This window comes from Leuresthes tenuis, unplaced genomic scaffold (genome assembly GCF_036924035.1).
Source record: "Leuresthes tenuis unplaced genomic scaffold, fLeuTen1.0.hap1 SCAF_16, whole genome shotgun sequence".
Classification (NCBI taxonomy): domain Eukaryota; kingdom Metazoa; phylum Chordata; class Actinopteri; order Atheriniformes; family Atherinopsidae; genus Leuresthes; species Leuresthes tenuis.
Genome location: NW_027325370.1, coordinates 10,759,389 through 10,783,795, shown reverse-complemented (window position 1 = coordinate 10,783,795; position 24,407 = coordinate 10,759,389). Strand labels below are relative to the sequence as shown.

Below are 24,407 nucleotides of genomic sequence, written 5' to 3'. Positions count from 1 at the left end.
TGTGTATATGTGCATTTGCATGTGATTGGCACCAAAAATCTCACAGACGAGGGAGGAAGCAGGGCTGCTGTTGTCCCTAGGGATCTTGCAAGTCGCTCCAAAACAATAGCAGTGCACTGAAACGTAATGCATCGTTCCAACCAACCCACCCCCCTTAAGTAATTGATCCCTTAGCCTGCTTTGGAACATTCTTTTTGCCTACGACACCTGAATACAGAGCCCTTGTCGCAGATCAATTTGTTTTTATTGTTGCATTTCTTCAGACCCAGAACAGTCTGTTTCAATTACTGCTCGAAGTTATGAAAGCATGCATCACTACTGCTGCTGACCCATGGGACTCCCTCCTTCACGTGTCTCCTCTGGCAACTTGAGATAAAGCTCTCAGAGCTCTTTTAACTTCTAAATTAATCTTTGTGAGTTTCATTTTCTCTTTATGTGGTAACAATGTTTAGGACTGTCATCTTCTGTATTTAAAGCCATTGGTCAGCCAGAGCTTTTCAGTGTGGAGTTTGCATGTTCACCCAGAGTATGTATGTCTTTGTTCCGGGTGCTCCAATTTCCTCCGAGAGTCTAGAGACGTGTGCGTTCGTTTAATCTGCGATTCTAATTTGACTGTGTTAGCATGCATGACTGTCTGCCCCTGTCACTGATAGTATGACACAATTATTGCCTAATTGTATATTTGTGATTATGTGAGATAATTGTGAGTGTTTTGTATCACCATCTTCATCCACCTGGGGGGAAACAGAAATGTCAAATTTCCATATTGTTTTCTATCAAACGATAGAGTTCATTCCCTAAAAACGATGTCATCTTGTTGCTCCCCTGTCCTCTAGTATACACCTGTCATAACTGCCATATACATCTTTTTTATTTTACATATATATTTCATACATATTTAGGTTTTTTGTTTTCCAATACTATCCACCATACTGCAGCTATTAATGCAGATTCAACATTTCCTGCATGGGCTTTAACATGAAAAGCTTTCCACCAGTGAGACAGAAGACTGTGCAAAATGCTCAAAACTCTTACCTCTGACCCATTACGACCTACGGGTTTGTTTAAAAATCTTTCAAGCACAGTGAGTTTCTTTATTTCTCAGTATCAGAAAAATCTATAAATCACCAAATAATCATTAGAGAGGTTAAACCTTTTGCCTTTATCTCAAGGTTTTGACTTTGCTCTCATATTTATCATATATTTTTAAGAAATATCTTCATTTGCATTTGTGTGTCTTGAAAATCTTGATGTGCATACATCTGGCTTGGAAGGTAAAAACAAGCGTTGTTGCATCGGGGTGTAATGGGTCAAATGTTGGATCGTAGGCACATGTCTTAACAAATGCTTGGTAGACTTTGGAACCTTTAAGCCATTCTGCAATGTTTGTTAACCACAACATCTCTGAGGTATAAGGCTTTGTAGTGTATGAGTCAGTGTGTTTTCTCCCTCAGATGCCTTTAGAGTCAGAGACAGAAGTAAAAGAGACTTACTAAACAGCGAACATGAATAAAATATCCAATATGGGATTAAACTGGTAGCAGAGCTTAACGAGTAAAGATATTTTAACAATTTGGTACCGTTACCAAAAGGGAACAAGCTGTCAAATCACATTCATTCTAATTAGAAACTTTTATTGTGAGGCAGCCACAGGATTTGCAATGACTTCATCCCAGAATCAGAAACTCCAGAAAAAAAAACAGAAAAAAGAAAAAGAAAAACAAAGACGTGAAACTCCTGAGCAAGAAGACAGGAATTCCCAGAGCAGTGCAAAAGGATGCATTAGTTGTATAAAAGGCATGCTGTTTACACTGGTCCGAGCAGTCCAGTTTGAGCAACAGATTAAAGCATTTCATGCCCATCAGACAGTAAAACAGTGCGAACTGATTCATTCACAGTCAAGCTTTTGTATAGGACACAACACCAAAACAAATGCTGTGAGTCGAGTTCAAGTTTTTTAAGCTGAACATCCTTCCTGTGTCACATTAACAGGAGCTTTAATATAACAACTGATATAAAAAGACAAATCCTTCCAGGTGTAATTCTGATAAAGTGTTTCAAAAATAACACAGAGATCAAACTAGGCCATGGCTGCACACTTCCTGTTGCTGGTTGTGTCAGTGGTGAAGTGACAGCTTCTGTCAGCCACCAACCGGGAGAGGAGGTGCGTGAGCTGGGGAGGAGGAGGAGAAACAGGCAAGCAGGAAGAACTACTGTTGTACTGTGAGTGCATCACAGTGTCCAAAATGTTTCTCTTCTCAGTCTTACTGATTAAATGAAGGCCATTCCAGAGAGAGTCTTAAACTTCTTGATTAGGTAAGAATCTGTCCAAATTGGAGTTTGAAAAAAAAAAAAAAAATCATCTTCATCTCTACAAGTCAAGTTTTAATCACCTAAAACTTAAGCCTTTTAAAAAACTGTCTGCTCGGACGCTCCACTACTGCGTAAAGGTAAAGTTAAGCACGTCACTTGTATTTAATAAAGAGGGGCCGTGATAAATTAGAGCCTGAAAAGAATGGAAACGTTTTTTTTTTTGCTGCTCTGTCTGATTTTCACTTTTAGAACACAAAATTGTCAAAGGGAAGTTCCTGATTTAATCACGCAGACTTGTTTACAAAGGTCTGGTCTCACTTTTCAATACTGATTGTGCCACTGTCTGCCACCAATACAAGAATCTCAGTCCTAAATTTGGCTACATGTTAAGATTTAAGTCTGCTGATACACATAAGCATGCAGGAACAGGAAAGGGGGGTCATGCTTATAGGGTCAGTGCTGAAATAACGACAAGCAGCACCTCTGCTTGAAGCTGGTCTGGGACAGGCCTCTGATTATCAACGTGTTTGTGACTTAAATTTGAGCTGCCCCAGATAAGACTGCTTTGATCAAAATAAGCTGGATATGCATGTGTTTGCAGATCAGCTGAGTTTAAGGACATCGGCAGCAGGACAGAATAGTCCAACCACAAGCTGATTTATCCAGCCTAGCAAATCTGCCCCAAAAGGCGTTATTTCTGTCGCCTTTATGCTATCAAAATGTTAACACGGGCAGTAAAAGATCACCTTGTCGTCATGTAACTAACATTTGTCTCACAGTCACAGCACAAGAGCAGTTGTTAAGTTGTCTGAATACAAGCTGAAAAAAGATGAGACAATAAACTATGGTTGAGGCTAAAACTTACTTCAGAGGAAATCACTTGATAAGACCATTTTCCATTTCATTTCACCATTAACAAAAAGCACCACAAGAGGGTTATACTTGTACAGATCCTCACACGCTCTGGCTTTATTAAACTGGAGATAACATATTCCCTTTCCTGAATGGTTTAAAACCCACTGTGGTGTCATTTAGGGTCTAAACAGAACAGACTCATGTCAGGCAAGATGTAAAATCTGTAGCCAGCAAATAAGCTCATTCTGCAGTGTAATTGTTGCATTCCTGAGTGCAAGGGAAACCAGCCTTAAGCCTGTTATTAGCCATATGGAGAGAGCTACAGGCCAAACGCTGGATGAGTGCCAAAGGCTGGAGGAGATAGCGAGAGAAATTCCTCTCTTTTAATTAAGAATTTAATACTTAGACTGGTATTAGTGATTAGTACCTAATTAAAAGCTCTAGCAATGACTCATACAAGTATAATTAATAGCTGCATCTATGTGTGCAGTGTGTTAATGTATATAATGCACATTTGAGCACATGTGCAAGTATAGAATAAAATGTTGATAATCCTAATCAATGACAGTGGATTGTATATAAAAGACAAATGCCTCTGACACAACCAATTTAATCTGGATGTGATGACAATCTAAGTACTTGATTCAGTCTTTTCCTGACTGGACCTGGCCAACTTCAAGGAAAAAAAGGAAAAATGTTGTGCAATTAAAAAACACAACTTATTTATACACAACTATTACTGTTGCTGTAACTTTGGCAGGAAATGTAGAATATCTACAATTACTCGGATAGTAAAGTTTTGAAGATTGAGAAAATGTGTTTCATGGCCTTAAAATACCCTACTGGGGTAAAACGACCTTCACTTATAAACTGGTAAATGTCTTTGTGTTATTGAAACTGTGACTTTGTTCAACACAGGTGAATTTAGTTGGCTGATCAGTAATCAGCTTTGACGGTAAAGTATTGAAGAATTTAATTTCAGCATCATGGTTTAATTTGACATACAAGGACTACACTTTATACTTTCTAACACAATCTCGACCTATACACACGCCACCCACACACAACTACACGGTTTACCACCTTTCAGAGGACACTTGTTGACAAAATGCATTTTTTTTAGTCTCTTATTTAAACCTGAAAGGTGGAAGAAGATAAAATAAAATAAAATGCACCTTTTGTTATATCTAAACAGAAATACTTCCCTACTGTCTACTAGCTCTGCATTCTGAATGTGTGGCAAATGAAACGAATCAAGGGTGTGCACACAGCTCTGGCTCTGTAAAGGCAAAACTAAGCTGAATGTGGAGAAAAGAGGCCCCTACTGCACACATCTCTCGTCTTTACATTGACTTCTTTCACAAGGTCAACGTTTTGCTCATACTGACCTTTCTTTAGACATTAACAATAAAGCAACACAGTGCTGAAATACAAGCTCTAGGTCCACAACTGTCCTCGGGAATCCTTCATTCAACGCAGAGAGCATAGCCAATCTCCAATCCTCAATGAAAAAGCAAAACATCTTTTCAAATTTATGGTTGCATATTTCAGAATATGTCTATAAAAACAGACAAAACCTTTTGAAAAGAGGAAGCTCACACAAAGGTAACATTATACACCATATCTAATGATGGTTTGAATCCGGTTTCTCTCCAAAGATCATCACTAAAGTACTAAACAAACAGGAGGAGTTTTCTTCAATCTAAATGTACTGAATACTGTTGTCCACTCCTTGTTCATCTTAGTACTGCACAGCCCTCAATCTCTGGTAGACGTTGGCAGGACAAAGGAAATCTACACAGACAATGGAATGTCGGCTCCTTGATTGACTCTAGTCTACCACGTTACTGGCCTCAACAGCTGCTTAGACATGGCAATTGATCTATAAGCACATTAAAAAACAAAAAGCATTAACCAAAGTGCTGTAAAATTGAAACAAAAAGCGTAAAACAATTAAATCCAAACAGCAAAAACAAGACTACACAGATGGCAGACACCCAAAATAAGAATATGAAAAAAATATCATGACTCAATCAGGTTTAAATGCCAAAGAATATAATTGAGTTTTCAAACAGGTTTTGAAAATGTCGAGTGTTTGTGAGGTCCTTATGTAAAAGCACAGGTTGTTCAAAAGTTTAGATGCAACAACAGAGAAAGCCCAAACCTAAGGAAGAGGCTCAGCAGTGAGCAGACGGAGGGCACGAACACAGGGAGGAGGCTGCTGGACCAGGCTGGTGACTGACCAAAAGCTATCGCAAATATCCCACAAGTCACTGGTCCCTCAGCTGATGGCAGCGTGAGCCATATAAGTCCTCTAAGGTTGGCCTAATCAGGAGTATGCTGTGCTTTGATCTTTACACAATCTTGACTTAATTGCAACGTTCATGTGGACCAGCTAACTCCCCACCAAGCAGAGACAGCAGAGACGGTAAGGGTTTGCATGCTCTTGTCTGCGTCGTGTGTTTACTTTAGGAAAGCTTGGTGCGGTGATACTGCACTGGTTTAAACATTGCTTAACACTGGTGATGCTTATGATTGCCAGGTTTCAGCCTCTTTATCTGCTGAGTGAACTGTTGACATTGTGTGAGTGGCTGTACCTCATAGCCGAGCTCTAAAGGAAGCAACAGTTTCCTCCACAGCATGTTTCAAGATGTCTTGTAAATACTCTATGTCAGAACTGACAATCAATCAGTGTTTGGCAGGTTAATGTAAAGCAGCAGGATACACCCAAATGTATCCCCCTCTCGAGTAGAAGCATTGGGTTGGGGTTTCAGAGTCCCTCAATTTTGTATTTAAAAGTTAAAAAAAATTATCACAGGGTATTATCCTGTGTATGAGAAAATGGTGGAGCGATATCCACAACAATGCTTTTATCTAGGCAGTGTTTGTCCAACAAATTGGAGATTAAGTTTCTGGTGGAGCACTGAAAGGAAGGCTCATCTATCAACAGTTTTTCCTCTGAAATGCCTTACACAAACTCAAACCATCGCATCCAAATGCCTAACCCTAATCCTTGAACTAAGTCCTAAACCAAGTCTTCATCCTGATCACTCCATTAATATAGTGAACGTTTTCGGAGCACCAGAATATAAAAATGCCAACAGACAGACCCTCATGCACACATCTGGACAGCAGACTGTTCTAACATGACATGCAAACCGAGAATGCTCAGGTACATGTAATAGCTTTCCATGTGTTACTTAGTAATGATGGAATAAACACGCAGTAAAAGGTGAGACTCATTAGAACAACCAGACATCTGTGGCATTTTCCCAGTCACCTCTGTCAGGCCCTTAAAACTGTAGGAAGATAAAGAAAAAAGAACAGAGAAATGCAGAAATATACAGATGCAGACATGCCTCCAACACTGTACAAGAGGGTGTCTTAAGCGTAAAGCTACATGTTGTACATGTACAGGCACAAAGGTTGTTTCAAAGCTGAATAACAAAACTCAGGAGCTTCAGCCACAAAATGACTCCACCTAATGACAACAGACACCCTCCAAAATCTAAGTACACTTAACACAGCACGATGACCTCTATGACGCTTAGCTATAGAGCTCACACGGAGCAGGGAAGGAAGGGAGCCAGAATAATGGTAGAGTGATGATTTATACCAGGTGATTGTCTGTGACATGAGGCGGTCAGCCAAAGGCCAAAGGCCACCACACTGCTGCCGCCCCTCACAACATCACATTAGGCCTTTCTAATTTGCAGGCAATTAGCTTGGCTGCATGGAGGCCTGCCTGAAGCAACAGAGTCAGAAGAGAGCAGGTTAGTCAGCACAGACTGCAACAACCCTCGTGTTGATAGCAAAGGTCTAGACTGCATTTCTCAAGAGGTACATAATGGTCACTTTCACAATGACAATGAGTTTTTTTAAAACAATGTGATAAATAACTAAATAGCAAAAGCAACGCTAGAGTCAAAACCAGACTAATAATGCAGTTAACTAGACTCAAGTGGTGCTCCACACAGTAAACCAAAATGTATAGATTATATATGGATTGTATGCAATAGCCTCTCCCCTAACATTGCCTTAAAGAGAAGGTGTGTCCCATGAGGCAGTCTCTCTGAGCTGAGAAGCTCAAGTTGACAGCAACTTGTTAGGTTACTCCTAAACTAATCCTGAAAACGTTTCAAAGTCAGAGAGAAATAATGAATGTTGACAAACTTGCTAATATAAAATTGTGCAGCGAAAAGGGCTTTCTTGTTCAAAGACTAAAAGTAAAAGACAAAAGTAACCACTTTGACCCACTGGTTTGTTCAACGGCATTTAAAGTGTTGAGTACAGAGATTTGACCATCAATGTCTTGCTTCTTTGAAAATCAAAACGTCTGTACAAGTGAGTAGTGGATCTGAATAAGTACCCACTCCAACTATGCCTGCTCACAAAACAACAACTTAATCTTTTCATCTAGAAGGTCGAATAACAATCTTGCTTCATCACGAAGTCAGAAGCACAGTGTGCTATATTTTCCATTACACTGCTCTCTTCCCCACATCTCCCAGCCATCTCCACGGCAAAACTATCCCATTGAAAAAAATGTATCTGACCGCACATCTAGTAAGAACAGACAACATTTCTCAAACTTATTCAATAACAGATTGCCCAAACTGACAAAAAAAAGGAAGAAAGAAAGAAAGAAAGAAAGTAAGGAAGAATGAACTACTGTGTGGCTGTGGTTTCCTGCTGCATACTCATTATGAGTTGTGGTAAAGGTGGCTTTAAGTGTGGAGGGACACATGGACGTGAAAAGGATGTGCAAGAGCTGCAGAGGGCATGGGAAAGCAGAGCCGTGCACATTGTAGGACGAAGGCAGAGAAAGGAAGAGGCTGGCAAAGATAACATAGTGGAGATAAAGCTGTTCCCGTTGTACTAAATAATACTAGAATGACGCAGCCTTTGCAGCAGCCAGTGCTGTTTGCATTCCAGTTGTATCTGCACTCCAGTTTATTCCCCTGCTTTTGAAAAAAAAAATGGAAATAGTATCCATGTTTGTTGCACAAGATGGTTTCAGAAGCTTCAACAAGCTCCATAAACAAATCACTTATGCATGCATGTGCTACTTAATTTCAGGATTTTCTTTTGAATTTTCCATTTTTTTTTGTTACAGATTCTAAACCTCCACCACAGCCCTGGAGGAGGCTTCTTCTCATTACTTTTCAGATGAAAAGATCTCTCCCCATCTTCATTTCTCCAACAAAGACGTGACCTTGTAAAGATGCGTGATTACAACAGAAAACTAAAGTTCATTTTGATGCATCTGGAAGTGAGAGACTGTGTGTCGAAGCAGCGCGTGCAATACAGTGGTCAACCAGTTGTGTGTATTTGCATGGTGAAGTGGGAGCACGTGTATGTGTGGCGTGCATGACTGTGTGCTGTCCTGGTTTCAACTCTGTCGTTCCCGCACTCTCACATTATCATACAGAGCAGACGAAGTGCGTGTGCTGGGTAGTAAAGCTCTCCTCTACTCTCTGACAGACCCCCACCCCCTTCGCATCTCATCTCATGCTGAGCTCGCTGCGTGTAATCTGTAGACTGCACACGTACGCTGCCTACCTGAGAGGGAGTGTCTCTGTGACTCCACAAGCTTGTGTTTGTGCGTGTGCTTGTGTGGCAGAGGGTGAAGGAGACAGAAAACCCAGACGTACTACACAAGAAGGTGTTTTCTGAAAGCTTGAGAGTCATGCATCATGGAGGGGGGCACTTGAAACGTGGTTGTATGTCTTCCGACAATGTCTGCCAAACGTGGCAGCAAAACAATCTCTGTGTCTGCATCTCACTGTGAACAGCTGACAGCAATCACCTGAACTGGAATGAACCGGACTTACGTAACTATCCCTGTGATGGCCGTGGCTGATATAAAACAAGGCCTGCTGTGTTGAGTTCGGTCATCCAGGAAGCTAAACTTAACAGCCTTTTCTCAAAGACTAATGCAACGTGGCAACTAATTATCAACAATTATTTGTTATTTTACGACTTTCTAAAATATAATTACATGCACAAGTCACTTATATAGGGATTATAAAAATGTTTATTGTGTACAAATCAATGCAACCCTTCTACAACCCCAGTTCCAAAGAAAGAGAGGACACTGTGCAAAATGTACATAAAAACAGAATGCAGTGATCTGCAGAGCTCATAAACCAATATTTTAATCACAGTCAGTCACAACATAGAAAACTTATCAATTGTTGACAGCCAGACATTTTACTATGACATGAAAATTATTTATTTCGCTTTAATTTGATGGCAGCAGCATGTCTCAGAAAAGCTGTGACAGATCCGTGTTTCATGTGTATCATCATGTGTATCATGGTGTCCCATTCTTGTCTGATAAATGATTCTAGCTACTCAACACTCCTGGGTCTTCTTTGTTGTATTTTGTCTCATGAAGCACCAAATGATTTCAAGGGGTAAAAGCTCTGGACTTCAGACTGGCCAGTGCGACACCTGGACTCTTCTACTATGAAGCCATGCTGTTGTAATAGATGCAGTATGCGGTTTAGAATTGTCTTTCTGAAATATTCAAGGTCTTCACTCTAAAAGAAGTTGCCTGGATGGTTGCATATGTTGCTCTGAAACAGCGTTCACAGTGCCTTTTTTTTTTAGATATGCAAGTTACCAGTTCAACAGGCATCAACATACCCCAAAACAATCAGAGATCCAGGCTTTTGAACTGAGTGCTGACAACAAACTGGATGGTCCCTCCTCTCTTTAGTCTGGAGTACTCAGCAAACTGAGATTTCCAAAAACAATTTCAAATTCAGATTCGTCTGACCACAGAACAGTTTCCCACTTCTCCTCAGTCCATTTTAAATGAGGGTTGACCCAGAGAAGTCGGCAGCATTTCTGGATCATGATCACACACTCTACCTCTGCATGACAGAACATTAATCTGCATTTGTGGATGGCACAGTGAACACGGTTTGTGAGCCTGTGCAATTATTTCCATGACAGAATCATGCCTGCTTTTAATGTGCTGCTGCCTGAGGGCCTTGAGATTATGGACAACCAATATTGATTTTGAGTTGTGTCATTTGGGCACAGAAATGTCTCCAGATTCTCAGAAAGCTTTTGACGATATTATGTTTTGTAGATGATGGAATATTCGAAGTCTTAACAGTTTTAGGTTGAGAAACATTATTCTGAAATTGCTACATAGTTTTTTTGCAGAGCTTCTGCTTAAATTATAACTTCTGAGAGACTCTGCCTCTTTAAGGTGCTCAGGTGCTCTTTTTATATCCAATCACGTAACGATCTGTTGCCAAAAAATCACATTAGTTGCAACATGTTCCTCTAGCTGTATCTTTCAGCACCACTTACTTTTCCAGGAAATAGTACATCGTCTCACTTCTACCATCTGATTTGTTTTCTATGTCCTATTGTGAGCAAAGTGTTGGTTCCATAAGATCTGCAAATCACTGTATTCTGTTTTTGTTTACAAATTACACGGCATACTTTCCAACATTTTTTGGAATTGGAGTCATATTCCACTTTTTAGCAACAAAGTCATTAAAAGAAAAAAAAACATACAGTGTGAAAATATGTTTGCACAGTCCTGCTATACTGACTCTTTTTTAATGGATTAAATTAAATACAACACAACTCTGAGTTCTGTATCATGCAACAATATCTTGCAACAATATCATGGGCAAATGTCAGAATGTGTGAGAACAAAACCACAGTGCCATCATTGTAGTGCCTGAATGGGGAATGCAGCCACACACACAAATCAATGAATCTCACAGTATAATTATGGGATACTGAAGCATCCTGCCAGCCCTGTACAACCATCAGCAGAAAGCAGTCAGGAGCTACACTGAATGGTCCCAGTAAACCCTTATCCTTCCCCTCTGCAAACAGAAAACTAATTGATTGAATTCCGCGAGCAGGTAAAGGAGCTCTGCCAACACAACCTTGCTCGTATCATAACCTTTTGGTCTCCATTTCTGGCATGCATCTGTGTTCAGGGAACGGTGTGCTGAAGATTACAGATGGAGAACAAACAAGTTTGTGAGAGGAAGAGAAGAAGAGAGGAGAGGAGTGAGTGACTAAGAGGGTGGGGGGTGGGGTGGAGTGCAAGTGCTTGGGAGATGAAGATGGAAAGTGAAAGAGAAGAGAAATAATGAGAGAAGAGGAAAAACGTTTGCACTCTCTGAGAGACGAATTGGTTGATATGTTTGCAGCCTGCCTTTTCAGTGCATCAGTGGAAGGACTATATCCATCCCCTTCTTCACTAATAAGGCAAAGAATCCCCAAGACACAACCACAGGGATCTATTCATATGTCTCCAATAACACAGCCACCTTTCTGCTCGTATTAGCCAGGATTTGTATAGCTTCATTTGTATAAGGATTTAATAATGTCATCTGAATGAGACAAAATGCATCTGTCAATCATTCTCAGTTCACTAAAAGGTTTCTGTGCTCTTTGAGGCAACAACTGGATCAGGCTTGTGCACTCAGAGCACCAGCGATATAAGTTGCATGGGATGTGAATGCATTTGCAGCCGGTATGAAATCTGGTTGTTCAATCAGATTCATTTTACATCCCTTACCAAATGTAGTCTGCAATTTTCAATATTTAAACGTCAAAACTATAAATAATTAAACTGGAATTCAGATGATACTAAAAAAAGGCTTTTCAAAAATCGTTGAACATCATCAATAAGCATCCCTTATTTACTATTCAAAATATGAGCTGAGGTAGTGTCCTTATTTTGCCCAGTTTATGTGTACATTTAGAAAGCCCTGCATTCTATGTCTGCATCGACCAGTGTGCTATGCCAATAAGAGCTTGCAACATATGTTAATTCTACTTGATGTCTTCTGCATTTTTGGTTGAAAATTGTATGCCTTACATACAGCTAAACTGGTTCAAAATGAGCTGAAAATCATCAGCATGTCCAATATCAGCAAAAAAAATAAAAAATCAATAATGCCTCCCTAAATATATATTCAATTCATAATCAAACAGCTAAACATTTAATCATTTTGTCACAAGTGTCGGTTCAAAGGCAGAATGTTTGCCATGCCGAGATGATATAATCTAGATAAAAGTGCTCCTGGAGCACAACATCAAAAGATCTATTTTGACCACAAACTATTCTACAAACTATTCATAACAGGGAAAAAAAAAGAAAAGAGAAAGCCAGGAAATCTTAATAGTTAGCAGGCAGGTCGCGTCACACAAAGGAAATGGCTTGACTGAGTGCTCTCTATCAAACAGTGTCGACTGGCATATAGACAATTCTTTCTCATTTAGCATTAAAGCAATAAACAGGCAGCTCCTGGTAAATCACCATGTTTTGCAGGTGTTGTAGTATGTTGTATTTCCTCTTCCTGATAGCAAATGTCTTCAAAATATCCAGTGTACTAGATGCGTGTTGAGAGACCGGGCCATGGCTTTGAGCCTCAGAAAATGCGTCTTTGAGGCGTTCACACAAACATCGACTACTAACCGCGGATTGAAATGTCACTTTGTGAGTGAATTCATAACTCTGCATGCAAAAAGTTTTTTTAGCCCTGTTTAACTAAGCAAGAATGTTTAGCTATGCATCAGAATTGTTTGGTGTCACATCTGTGTCTTTATTTCATTTGATCTTTTCACAAAGTAAAAAAAATTAAAATAAACGAACATTCCCCCAAGTGGGCTCATCCCATCATTTTTGCAACATTTTTAAAAAATTCTTTCAAACTTCCCCATCAGATATTTATAAAATCTCTAAAACCTAATCTTTGCCGTATTTGAAATTCCTTTTCTCATGAAAACAATCCCTTAAAAGAAACTGTGGATTAGAAAGTATACAAATTAGCCCCATGTCTGTCTCCACCCTTCCACTGGCGGCAGCTGCTCATCCTCTGCTGCAACACTCTTGACTCTTCCACTTGAACACAGAAAAACAGCTAACCATATGTTGTTAATCTAAAAAAAAAAATAAAGTTCCCAACAGAGGGTGGATGGGATCAGCTGAAAGCGTCACTTTACTGAAAGCTTATAGAAAAGTGGTTATTTTTGTGACTGTGTGCACAAAGTGGAAATGCTTAGCTGTGATTATTCCACTAATGTCGCATCTCCTATTGTTTAAAATAATTATTTTTTTTAAATGTACCCATTTGAACAGGTTAACAAAGCGAAAGAGTTTTACTTGGAAGTCGTCTTTAATAGCCATGAATCCATGTCAAAAGGTTTTTTAACTTTTTAATCTTTCCACAGAAGTCGCTGACTTCCAAAAACACTTTCCCCTGCTGCGATTGCAACGACCGCCACAATCAGAGCTGCAGATTAATTTGCTTATACAAGAATGTTAGACATATTGGCACACAAATCTGAAACCTGCAGCAGTAAAACAAAACACTACCACACCTGTTTGGCCCAGTACATTATGAACCTAGTTTGATTCTGGTGGACTTTATATTCATTTACAAAGAGTATTCTAATTTGCTGTGGTAGATTACGTTTCATTATCCCCTAAAACAAGGTAAAAGGTGCTAAATTATACCCTAACCTGTTACTGCAGCACAGCACTTGGAAAAAAGAAAAAAGAAAAAAAATAGAACAGCTAATTGTTTCTGTCTTGTCTTACCTTCCAGCCGCTGCCTGCCTCTCTATAGTAGGGAAAGTTGTCACAGATCCACTGGTAGATCTCACTGAGGGTCATCCGTTTGCGTGGTGAGCCGTTGATAGCAAAGGTGATGAGGCTGGCATAGCTGTAGGGAGGTTTACCATCTCTGTGCTGTGCAGCTTCCTCTTGGTCCAGCGTTGTTCCTGGATCCAAATGGACCATTTTCTTGCCAGGCCCGTGCCCGTGATGGTGGTGGTGGTGGTGCCCGTGGTGATGGCCATGGTGGTGTCCTGGATCTGTCTTCTGGATTGCCGCCCTCATACTGAGCTGGGGAAGCCAGTCCATTGAAGTAAGGCTACTCTCCAGTTCAGAGGTCATAGTGCTCGTCGTTTCAGGGGTCAAAAAGGGAGGGTGAGAGGCTCAGCAACGTGGCGTGTGGAGGATCTCCTGTTGGCTCACTGAATGGGTTCTCTGCAGCAGTCTTGGCTCAAGCCTAGGAAGAGCAGGAGTTCTGTTTACTATGCCTATTCATCTTCTGTAGCTGGAGCAGAAAGCACACTTGGCAGTGATACACAAATGTCAACTTGCACATTATTTTCCACATACAGTCTAGCTTCATTTGATGCAAAACCAAATATTTTAGCATTTTACCCAGTTTGGCTTTTACACTGTAAATAAATAGTATGTTCAATATAACATATGGATAATAAAAACCTTCCTCGTAGTTTTACCATATCGATTACACACTGAATAGCAAAGGAATGTAGGGAGTTAGGAATGAGTTAAGTCTTACTCTTCCCATTTCTTTCCATCTTTCTCTGGGCCAAAGCATCTGGGGAAGTCACTGAAGTGAAAGGTAGAATCCTCCCCTCATGCATGTTCACAAGATCTTCATTTGGTGACTGCAATGGCTGCTGCCGCTGCAACATACAAACACAAAACCACACAAGACGTTGAACTTGCGCTGCCAGACAGCCCTCATAAGATATTAATATCGCACAAGCGTTCGACTGGCCTTGGTAGCTGTCCAACCCGATTAAAACTCTTCTCCCTTTTTCTCCCTGTGTTGCGTCTATCTGGATTGTCTCATTCCCTCCAAAGTGGAAATGGCAATTGGATCTGCAGAGTGACTAAAAGCTGGGGAATTGTTTTCACAAGTGCCTGCCAAATTGGGGGGTGGGGGGTGGGGGGTAGCTCAGGAGGAATTCCAAACCCTCAAGAGGAGTTGAAAGGCTCGTCCCCCTCCCTCTCAGTCTAACCCCACAGTCTAACCCACTCCCTCAGCACACACACGCTCGCATTTTCTTTTTCTGACTCGACATGTCACTCTCCTGGCAAGTCCATGCCCACCCCTCTCCCCCACTCAGACTCTGATCCTTGTCAGACAGACACAAACAATGAAAAAATGCCCAACTTTTCATTATTGTAGCTATTTTTAGAGGGCCAATGAACTTGAAAAAATGTCCTGGGTGAAACAAGAGTAAGGGCTTTATGGCAGTGGCAGGGACTTTTGCAAATAGTTTTTGCAAGATTCAGGCCATAACAAGGCAATCCTTTGATACATGCAAGAGAATTACTCATGAATTGGTTTGTACTTCTGTCAAGTCACACGGCGTTTGAAGATTTGTCACTATTGGACTGAGTCCAATCATGTTCCTGCTGCTCATCACAGACAATTCTGCATTCAGACCATGATCTAATTCAACAAAAAATATTGTTTTTGTTTAGTGCTTATGGAAGACAAGCATCCCAGAGTCTGGGAAATACAAGTAAAAGAAATGGAAGCAGAATGAACCAGTGCCAGTGAACAGTTAACAGCCTCCAAATTATATAGAAATCCAAATCTAAACCTTATCACCAACCCATGCTCTAACCTTTCTTTCTCCTTCAGCAACAAAGAGCCCAGTGGCATTCTCCATTCACGCTTTATATGATCAAGGTGAGAACTTCAATGAGCACTGCGTACTAAGATGAAACCCATTTTTTTCTCTCTCCAGTCCCCCTGGAGAGCCCAATATAACAGCGTGAATAACAAGAGGGGAAATACCCAACGCCTGCAAACCCCCCGCTTAATTACAAGGAGAAAACACACATGTTTAGCAGCAGGCTCATCAAGCCAAACAAGCCAGGCATTGGGAGTGAGGAGAGGAAAGAGGAACCAAAAATCTTGATGAAGCTTCTTGCACAAAACCACCCCCATCTCCTCCTCAAGGCTCTGCCACTGTGGGTGAACAGCTCCTCCAAATCCCATGAAACCATCTTAATTAGTACGCCTTTTTTTTTCCTGAGGTTTTACTGGTGGTGGGTAGGTGGAGATTTGGGGGGGGGTGTAGTGACACAGAGTGCGCAGAACAACAAGTACTTATTTTCCCCTCATTAAAATGAGGCTCGAACTGCAAATCAGCCTGCCACAAGCCCTGACCTGCTGCATCTGTTGTTGTGAAGAAGTTTGGGAGCGTAGGCTGGCTGCACGGCCGCACGGCGAAGCTTCACACCGCTAGCCTGGTGAGGTGCTGGGATGATGAGTAATAGCACAAAGCAGAGAGAGAGAAGGAGGAGGGCGTGACTAGGCTTCTGGGGAGAGGGGCCCTGCCGGGTGGGTAGATGCAACCAATTACTTAGTCAACTCAGTCAACTGGTCCCATGGTGACTGTGCTAACCTCAGAGCTGTGCCTCTTGTTTCTGATGTCTGCTGAGTTTCACATCAGCTTCAGAGGCCTGCATGGTATCAAGAGGAAAAATGATCACTGCAAAGAAGATGCCGTGCAGTAAGGAGCACCAGTGCTTATCTTGTGGCAATTGATTTTCTGTAGAAGTACACTGTATATTGTATGCTCCAGTTCTAAACTCCATAAAATGAGTGCTTCAGATCGTAATTGTGGTTCATCTGCAACATGTCTATCACAGGTAGCTGTTTGTGGTTATCCGAATGTACTGAAACTACAACACAAACAAAACAACCTATACTGTGAGAGAGAAAAACAGCAGTCAGTCTATTCTTACTGTTGCTGCTTTAGTTCACATTTTCAATGGCATCAGAGACATTTCAATAGAAAACAGAAGCATACTGAAGTTTACAGTGCTTAATGGGGATATATTATTGAAAACAGAAAATATTTTATTTTCTGTGCTTAAGGAGTACAGGAGTATGGATGGACGGATGAAGTCACTACCAACTCAAAAAACAACACTGACACTTTGCTTGGGGCTCCCCACGTCTCATCTCATTTAGTGAGCCATTTAGATTTGCAGTTGGTTTCTACATCGGACTCCCAACTCAGGGTAGGAATATTCAGCCAACATTCAGTGACCCCAGACTACAAATACATGTGATGCAGCACTGAATAGCAATTAAACACTCAAATTGATCTCAAAAGCCAGATGTTGGCAGGTGTAAGTCAGACTTTTGATCAGTGTAAAAAGGGCTTAAGTTTTTCATGTGTTGGCACGGGGTAATTGTCAAAGCACAACAGAAAACCAACCTCAGTCAAGGGGAACTTCAACCTTGGCAAGGGACTTATTCAGGTCCCTGGGAATATAAGTGCTACGTTTGAAGACTGAATAAACAGCCTATGTAACTGCCAATGGAACTGACCTCAGTCAATATACGTAATCTTTAAAAGCAAAGCTAGAAAGTGCTGAGATTTACAGTGAACTTCCTAAAAATAGATTAATTGTTTCAATATTCAAATATGCAGATATTTCAAACATATTCAAATGTCTTACAAAAAAATCTAAATTCAGATGAGGTACAGATCTATAGCTGTGTAGGAAATAAAGGCATTGAGCGGAAGATCTTCTGGCAGCTAATCATATAAAACAAGCAGGATGTGAACAGCTTCAGTATAAATGTGCACAAGAACATTTTCAGGCTAACGTTAGTGGGTATCAGAAGAGGCTCAAATTATGGTAAAAGATGAAGGCCTTTAAGACTTTTATCCTTTACTCAATTTAAGGAAAGGCATTCTAAAAAAAAAAAATTAACTTTTGCAGCTCGACAATTTTGAGACATTAGTGAAGCAATTACAAGCATAATCAAATAGATAAAACTAAAAAAATGTGATAATACTACAACATCAGGACATGGACGTCGATGAGCAAGAAATCCTTTTCCTCCACAAACTCTAAACATGCCACTCTCTGCACTGCGGATGTCGCTTTCATGACTGGGAATATTGTCTGTTTCAAAGAGTTGAGGGAAAGTGTGTGATTGAACGTATTCACCCATTAGATTTTATAGCTGTGATGCACTCACTCAGCTGTATGCTTCACTAACAGCTAACAGTCCCCTGCTGCTAGCAGGCTTTTAGACTGAGAGAGGCTTTGAGGCTTTATAGTTCTGCATTTTAATAGAGAACGTTGAATGGAGTGATGGGGGCGGTGGGGGGGTAAAGGAAAGAGGCATCAAAATATTTTCAGAAGAAAATGAAGTAATGACAAAATACCCCCCCGGAGTGCGTGGAGCAGAGGGGGTTTCTGTGAAGGACTGCTTTGGCAAGTGTAAGGCTAATGTGTCAAAAGAAAGTCTGTGGGCATACCGAGCGCTGACATGTCTAGAAGTGTGGGCCATTCAAAGAAAGGAGGAAAAGGTCCAAAAAGCAGTATTGAACATCTTAATTACTTTCTGCTTCAGCAAAACATGTCCCTGAAAAGGTTCAATTATAAGATACCAAGGCAAATCAGCTGCCCTCGTGGTTGCTGTTTGCTCATCCTTAAATGGAGCTGGGTTAAGCAATTATCGCTTGATACTTTTTTCCTTTTTACAGGAGACCTGGAGAGGCATCAATGTAATTCGCCATTTCAAAGTGAGGTTCTTTGTGTGGCCTTAGTCCTTAAAGAGACTGGTCAGGAAAACTGGAGAAGAAAAAAAAAATTGATTTACTGGAGATGATATCTTATCCATGACGGTACACTTTCGTCAGCTGGCTCATGTCAACTAAGTCCATCCTGGGGCATCTCAATTGAAACTGAACGCACCGATTCAAACCATTTTTCTATGATCTGACAGAAAGAAGGTGAGGATATCAGTCTGCTCCATTGAATCCCACTGGACCTGGAATATTCAAATTGCCAAACCCACACAGAACACATCTGAAAACATCTGCCAAGGTAGAGGGAGCAAAGGACCCACAAGACTTAATGATACCAACTAGGAAAAAGCTATCAGAATTTAAGATTCTGACAACGGCGGAGTTAAAAAGGCATATTTTGTCATAAATAAAACATAGAAGTGCAGCATTTCGGCAAACTTTCTCAACAAGAGGTCCCAAGAGAGCGATGGGATGCTGTTTGTGAACTCATGCTTTGCACAGCAAAGGAGGCTACAGCACGGCGTCGCGGCGACTCAAACTACACTCCCACATCCAGTCCTATTCAGAGAGGACTAGTCCTCTTTAAAAATTCATTAATTTACAGCAAAAATAGATTAAAGCGCCCAACTGCACCAACCTAAAAAGTTTGGCTTGTGAATAGCATTAATAATGGAAGTGAGCATCCCAAACCTCGAGGCCCGAGCTCGGAGGCATGGCTTAGGTTTTGTTGCGCTTTATAATGGAGAGTAATTTACATTTTTTAGAAGTATTACAGCTTTTTGATGCTTGTTTATAATTGCGTTGTTTTACATGCAAATTGGCAAACAATTGTTACTCATTAAAACATAACCACAAGAGTGCTACGCTCTTAGCCTGTGTAAGACACAAGCTTTGCATCAGGTTCGCAATGGAAGCTCTGCACTAAACCCTTGTCGCTGGCAGCACATCTGCCGAGTTCAATCCAAATAACAGCCCTTTAAAGGTGATCATCCCCAATCTTATCTCTCACATCTTTCTTCTTGAAATCACAGCGATGCTTTGCTAACTGAATCAAAGAGGATTTTGACAAGATAAAAGGATTTGCTGCATTAGAATTCAAATTATGGATAGTTTCCTGGGGATTTGGCCAAAATCACAGTGACTGGGAGCACTCAGAGAGCTTAAAGGTACTTGAAAAAGAAAGAAGGACCGCTCTAATGTGTTGTTATATTTATCAACTTAAAGCCAAATGACCGAGGACTCCATTATGTAGGAAAATCGATATCTGATTTCATCTTGAGGATATATAACTGACAGTCTGGCATGAAGCTCTCCATCTCAACACACTGTGGTAAATTTAAGGTAATTTCAATAATCACTTTTAAACAGCTGATAAATTACATGACCTGAGGTAATTAAAGTGACCTGATGACCTGCAGCGGCCTGACAATTAGAGACAGATTAGAGAGAGTCCAGCCAAACAGACACCTCATCCTCACCCCTTTTAATAGCCACTGCCAGGCGATCTTCCAGCAAGGCAGTTAACCAACAGACCTTTAGTGGAAGTGTTCGTGATGAGGAGCAGACAGCTTCAAGGCATCAATCCATACAACAGAAGACTGTGGGCGTATGTGGTTGCTCAAATCATATTGTTTCTTATCATGTTTTTCTAGATCTTTTCAAGGTTAAACGCACAGCAGCAGTATGAAAAGTAGAAAGTCGATGCCGCAGTTATGACATGGACAACGCTTTCTGCACAGCATGTCAAAGAGATTACTTATGAGCTGCAAAAAAGCCCTCTGAATGATACACGCTAACGCAGATCATGCTGGGTTTTTCAGTAAAAACAGACAGTGTGAACACCGCACAGGCACCAGGGTGCAGGTTTCCATTCCGTGCAATATGTACTTAAGCACAATTTTTCAAACATCTCAGAGGGGTAAACATACATTAAAAGACAAGTGTTTGCCCTCTTTACAAACATCTGATTTAAAAAAAAAAAATAACTGTTTGTTCCAAGGTCAATGTTCCGTCCGTTTCTCGACTTGGCAAATTATCCTTGGAAGATGATGAGCTGAAAGAGTGGCAGCCCATTATCACCAGTGACGCTGCATCAAAAAAAAAAAATATATATATATATATATATATACATATATACTATACAAATCAGAACAAATAGGCACACAGACAACATGAAAATTCGACAGCTACGAGTGATATATATATATAAATTTAAAAAATCTCCATCAAAGAAGCTGAAATGCCTGCAGTTCATCCACAAATAACCCTTCCTTCAACTTTCAAAAAGTCATTACTCCACTCGCTTCTTCGCGTTGCCTTTGCTGACATTGGCGATAATTACAACGACCTTTCCGATGATAAAACACAAATCAGTAAAACATTATGATGGTTCCTTCTCTTCACGTTTCATGAGATTCTGCATAACGTGTTAATGAGGCATTTAGGGCACTATGAGTGATGTACGGAGAAAGCCTACAATGGCAATCAGCAGTGAGTGTGGCAGCTGTTCAGCAATTAAAAAGCCAAATTACCCTCAATCAACACCATTTACAAGCACAAGTAAATCTCTGAGCAAATAATGATGAGAGAAATCTGTTCAGACAGCTCTCATCTTGATAGGAATTAGAGACGCATCCAAATCAGGAGCACGGTGTTCTCTCAAACCCTCTCTAAGTCTGTCATACACACACACACACACAACTCCCCTTCCCTGCATATTTTTTGTGAAGTAAAGTTGGGACACTGTTGACCGATTGTCCTACTGCAGTACGAAGAAAAGATAAAGACCCCTCACAGCATAAACAGTCACATTTCACGGTACGGTTATAATCTCTTGATGGAGAGAAAGTGCACTGCTCCATTTAAAAGAAAGCTTGTGGAAAAGATGGTGGAAGAGAGGAACCACACCACTCTCCTGCTTGCTGGAAAACACTAACAAAAGTGAGCTGCATCTTTGACAGGTTTTGGCAAGTTACAGGTGTAACTGTCAAAATATCCGTCACCTAATTCCCTAACGAAATATCAAGAGTAACTGCACTATCTGCCTCTAACATGGAGCACATGTTCATGTCAAATCTGCCCATTTGTTTAACTTGACACAAAACACTAAGACGAGTCTGTATGTTGTACATCTGACTTACCATCTTCTACCTTGATTTGTCGTCCTGCATAAACTGAATGCTGGGAACCTCTCATAACCACGTCACATGATGCATACAGGCATAAGCATGCAAACACCAAGCTACTGTAAATATGTAAATATCAGGCAAAAGCAAACCAACACATCCATGAATATGAACCGTGGTGCTGCTGACACAGTGAGTGCTCATAAGAACACCTTGTTAGAAGAAATGTTCTGAAGAAAAGTTCAATCACAAGGAATCCCATCAGACAGCTGCTGGGAACTCACTCGGTGCACTTGGGACACATCAGCGCGGAGCTCAGCGTCCTCTGAGGTTGTTTTGGTTTCTCAGCTGGACACCCTCTCGAGGAGCCTTAGCGGTGCTGTCCTCCAAATACAACTCACCCCTCGGATAGTTGTTTCACTGAGCACACTTTCTTTGCAGCATCTTGCCCGACGACCCCGCTGCGTTCGTGTCGACGTGAGACTATGACGGTAAACTTGCAGAAGTTGACTTTTACGCACGGACACAGATGCTCCAGCGGCTGCATGCATGTTATATTGTCACAGACAGGGAACTTGACATGGCCTGCCATTAAGTAGAACCACTGCTTTTTTAAAAAATATATTATTATTATTTCCCAATACGTCGTTACATGCAAAATACCATCCTGACTAACATTCAAAAAGCATCATGTGCAAAGACTACTCACCGTCGTGGATGAACGTGAACCGGCTCAGTTTTTTCTACTCCAGACGCCCAGGATTGTGCACTTGAAAAATTCCCTTCGAAGACAAAAGCTCCAGCGGGGTCTTTGCGCCGTCACTGGGGCTGCAGGCTCGGTGCTCTGCAAGCGTCAGACTCAACTGACCGCTGTGGTCATTCGACACTCATGACGGGGAAAGTCTCGACCCGCTATTCTCATTTGAGCTCAGCAAGAGAAGAACCCGGGTCTCAGCGCTCTGTGCTCCGCTGATAAACCACCGGAACTACTTCCAGCGCCAGCCGGAGCACGTTGAAGATGAATTCATGCACCACAATGGGGAAAAATGAAATCACATCCATTTAACTAGTTCCCAGTTTCAATATTAATGAGATTCTACAAGGACCTGCCTACTACAAGTGGGAGCAAAATAACATATCATAATTATATGCCACGTATATAATTATTCCAGGGCTTGTAATAATTGCATTTATGCCATGTCTATTAATTTCTTACGTTAAATAGGCCATGATAATTATCATTACTACCCACCCGTGCCAGTGACTGTATTTTCAAAATGGGTAGAAATCCAGATCCTAAAACACAAAATTACTGTAGACTAGAAAAAAATTACCAATAGTGATTATCAAACACTGCTCACACGCAACAGCAAAACAGTATGTGGACCTTTGCATCCTTCTGCTTTACTGTGGCAGCAAATTTGTCTTTAATTATGGTATTTATGGTTGGTTATATGTTATAGTAGAGGTTTTCCTCAGTGTAAGCCTGTAGTTTGTGATTAGAAGCTTGATGTGAAGGCACCGCACACCCACCTCAGACATCAGTCAGAGCACAATGTTCAATCTGAATGTTTTCAGCCATGATTTCATTTTTAACACACAAGTTCACAGACCGAAGGATGGAGAGTTAGAATTGTCAGACAATAGTCTCAGAGTGTGTCTCTTTCATCTAGACACCAATTTAGAGTGTCATTTGCATTTAAAAGTGCCTTTGTTCTTGTTAAACAGGAGCTGCTGCAATGCCACAGTGAGCAGCAGCAGTGTGCCATGGAAGTCTCAGTTAGAATGTTATGTGAGCTGAGTAGAAGTATATCAGTGGATGCGTGTCTGCAAGAGAAAGACAAGACACAACAGTGGCAGAAAGTGGATTTACATCCCGTTAATAATAAAAATAAGTATGAAATTTACACAGATAACCTACGGTTAGATAGTGCTATTCAAATAAACTTGACTGATACTGGATTTTGCAGAACCCACTTTGAGTTGGTGGAGCCTATTCCTGCTGCCTCTCGGCAAGAGGCGAGGTCCACCCTGGACTGGTTGTGAGTCCACTATACCGGGCAAAAAAAGGAGACTGATGAGATACACAACCACGCTCATTCACGTTCACCCCCTCAGGTCAATTTAGAATCACCAGTTATTCTAGCATACATGTTTTTTCTGGACTGTGGGAGGAAGCGAGGAAGGTGTCCAGAGAAAGCCCACACGTGCAGTGAGAGAACATGTAAACTCCTGCATACGTACAGCATGTAGAGAATGTCTTTATTGTCATTGAATAAGTGCAACAACATTTGTGAATGATCTCATCAGCGTAAAACACATGTGATCCCGAAAGTCAGAAAATTATTATTCCAATAAAAGGGCTTGTGTGTCTAATACGCAACTACAAAATGTAAATAAAGGTATAATTTAAAAAGATATGAAAGCAATATATAAGAAAACTATGAAAATGGGACAGTAATACAACTTACTGTGACGCCAACACTTAGGAAAAACACTGGAAAAACTGCTCAAGATTATTATGGTTACAAAGGAAGTCAGGAACCTTTTCCTGCAACCAGGGCCTATTCGGAGCTCTTTCTTGAAGGTCCTCCCCTCAATAGTTTCAGAGCTAGTATTTTTATTTCCACCTTTAAGTAATACTGCAGGTATAACAGTATGGTTGGTACAGCTTGTTTCTTTATCTCTTTGTTACCAGCATTGCTCGAAACTGGATGTATTTGAATGAAAGTT

At 40.8% G+C, this 24,407-nt stretch overlaps 1 protein-coding gene across 3 annotated transcripts in view; it reads right to left on the bottom strand.

The window, feature by feature from the left end:
• The window catches only part of LOC140272156 (forkhead box protein J3-like), a 71,775-nt gene extending 49,133 nt beyond the window's left edge, over window positions 1-22,642 (bottom strand). For 2 of the 3 annotated variants that reach the window (XM_072367511.1, XM_072367513.1), the window contains exons 1-3: window positions 22,384-22,642; window positions 14,532-14,658; window positions 13,760-14,231 (exon numbers count right to left, since the gene is read on the bottom strand). In XM_072367511.1, the coding sequence (XP_072223612.1) occupies window positions 13,760-14,116 (357 nt within the window). In that variant the 5' untranslated portion in view covers window positions 14,117-14,231; window positions 14,532-14,658; window positions 22,384-22,642. Of the gene's footprint in view, window positions 1-13,759; window positions 14,232-14,531; window positions 14,659-21,958; window positions 22,265-22,383 lie in introns of those variants that run through there. The other variant, XM_072367512.1, reaches the window with a different exon arrangement.
• Between the last annotated feature and the right edge of the window lie 1,765 nt (window positions 22,643-24,407).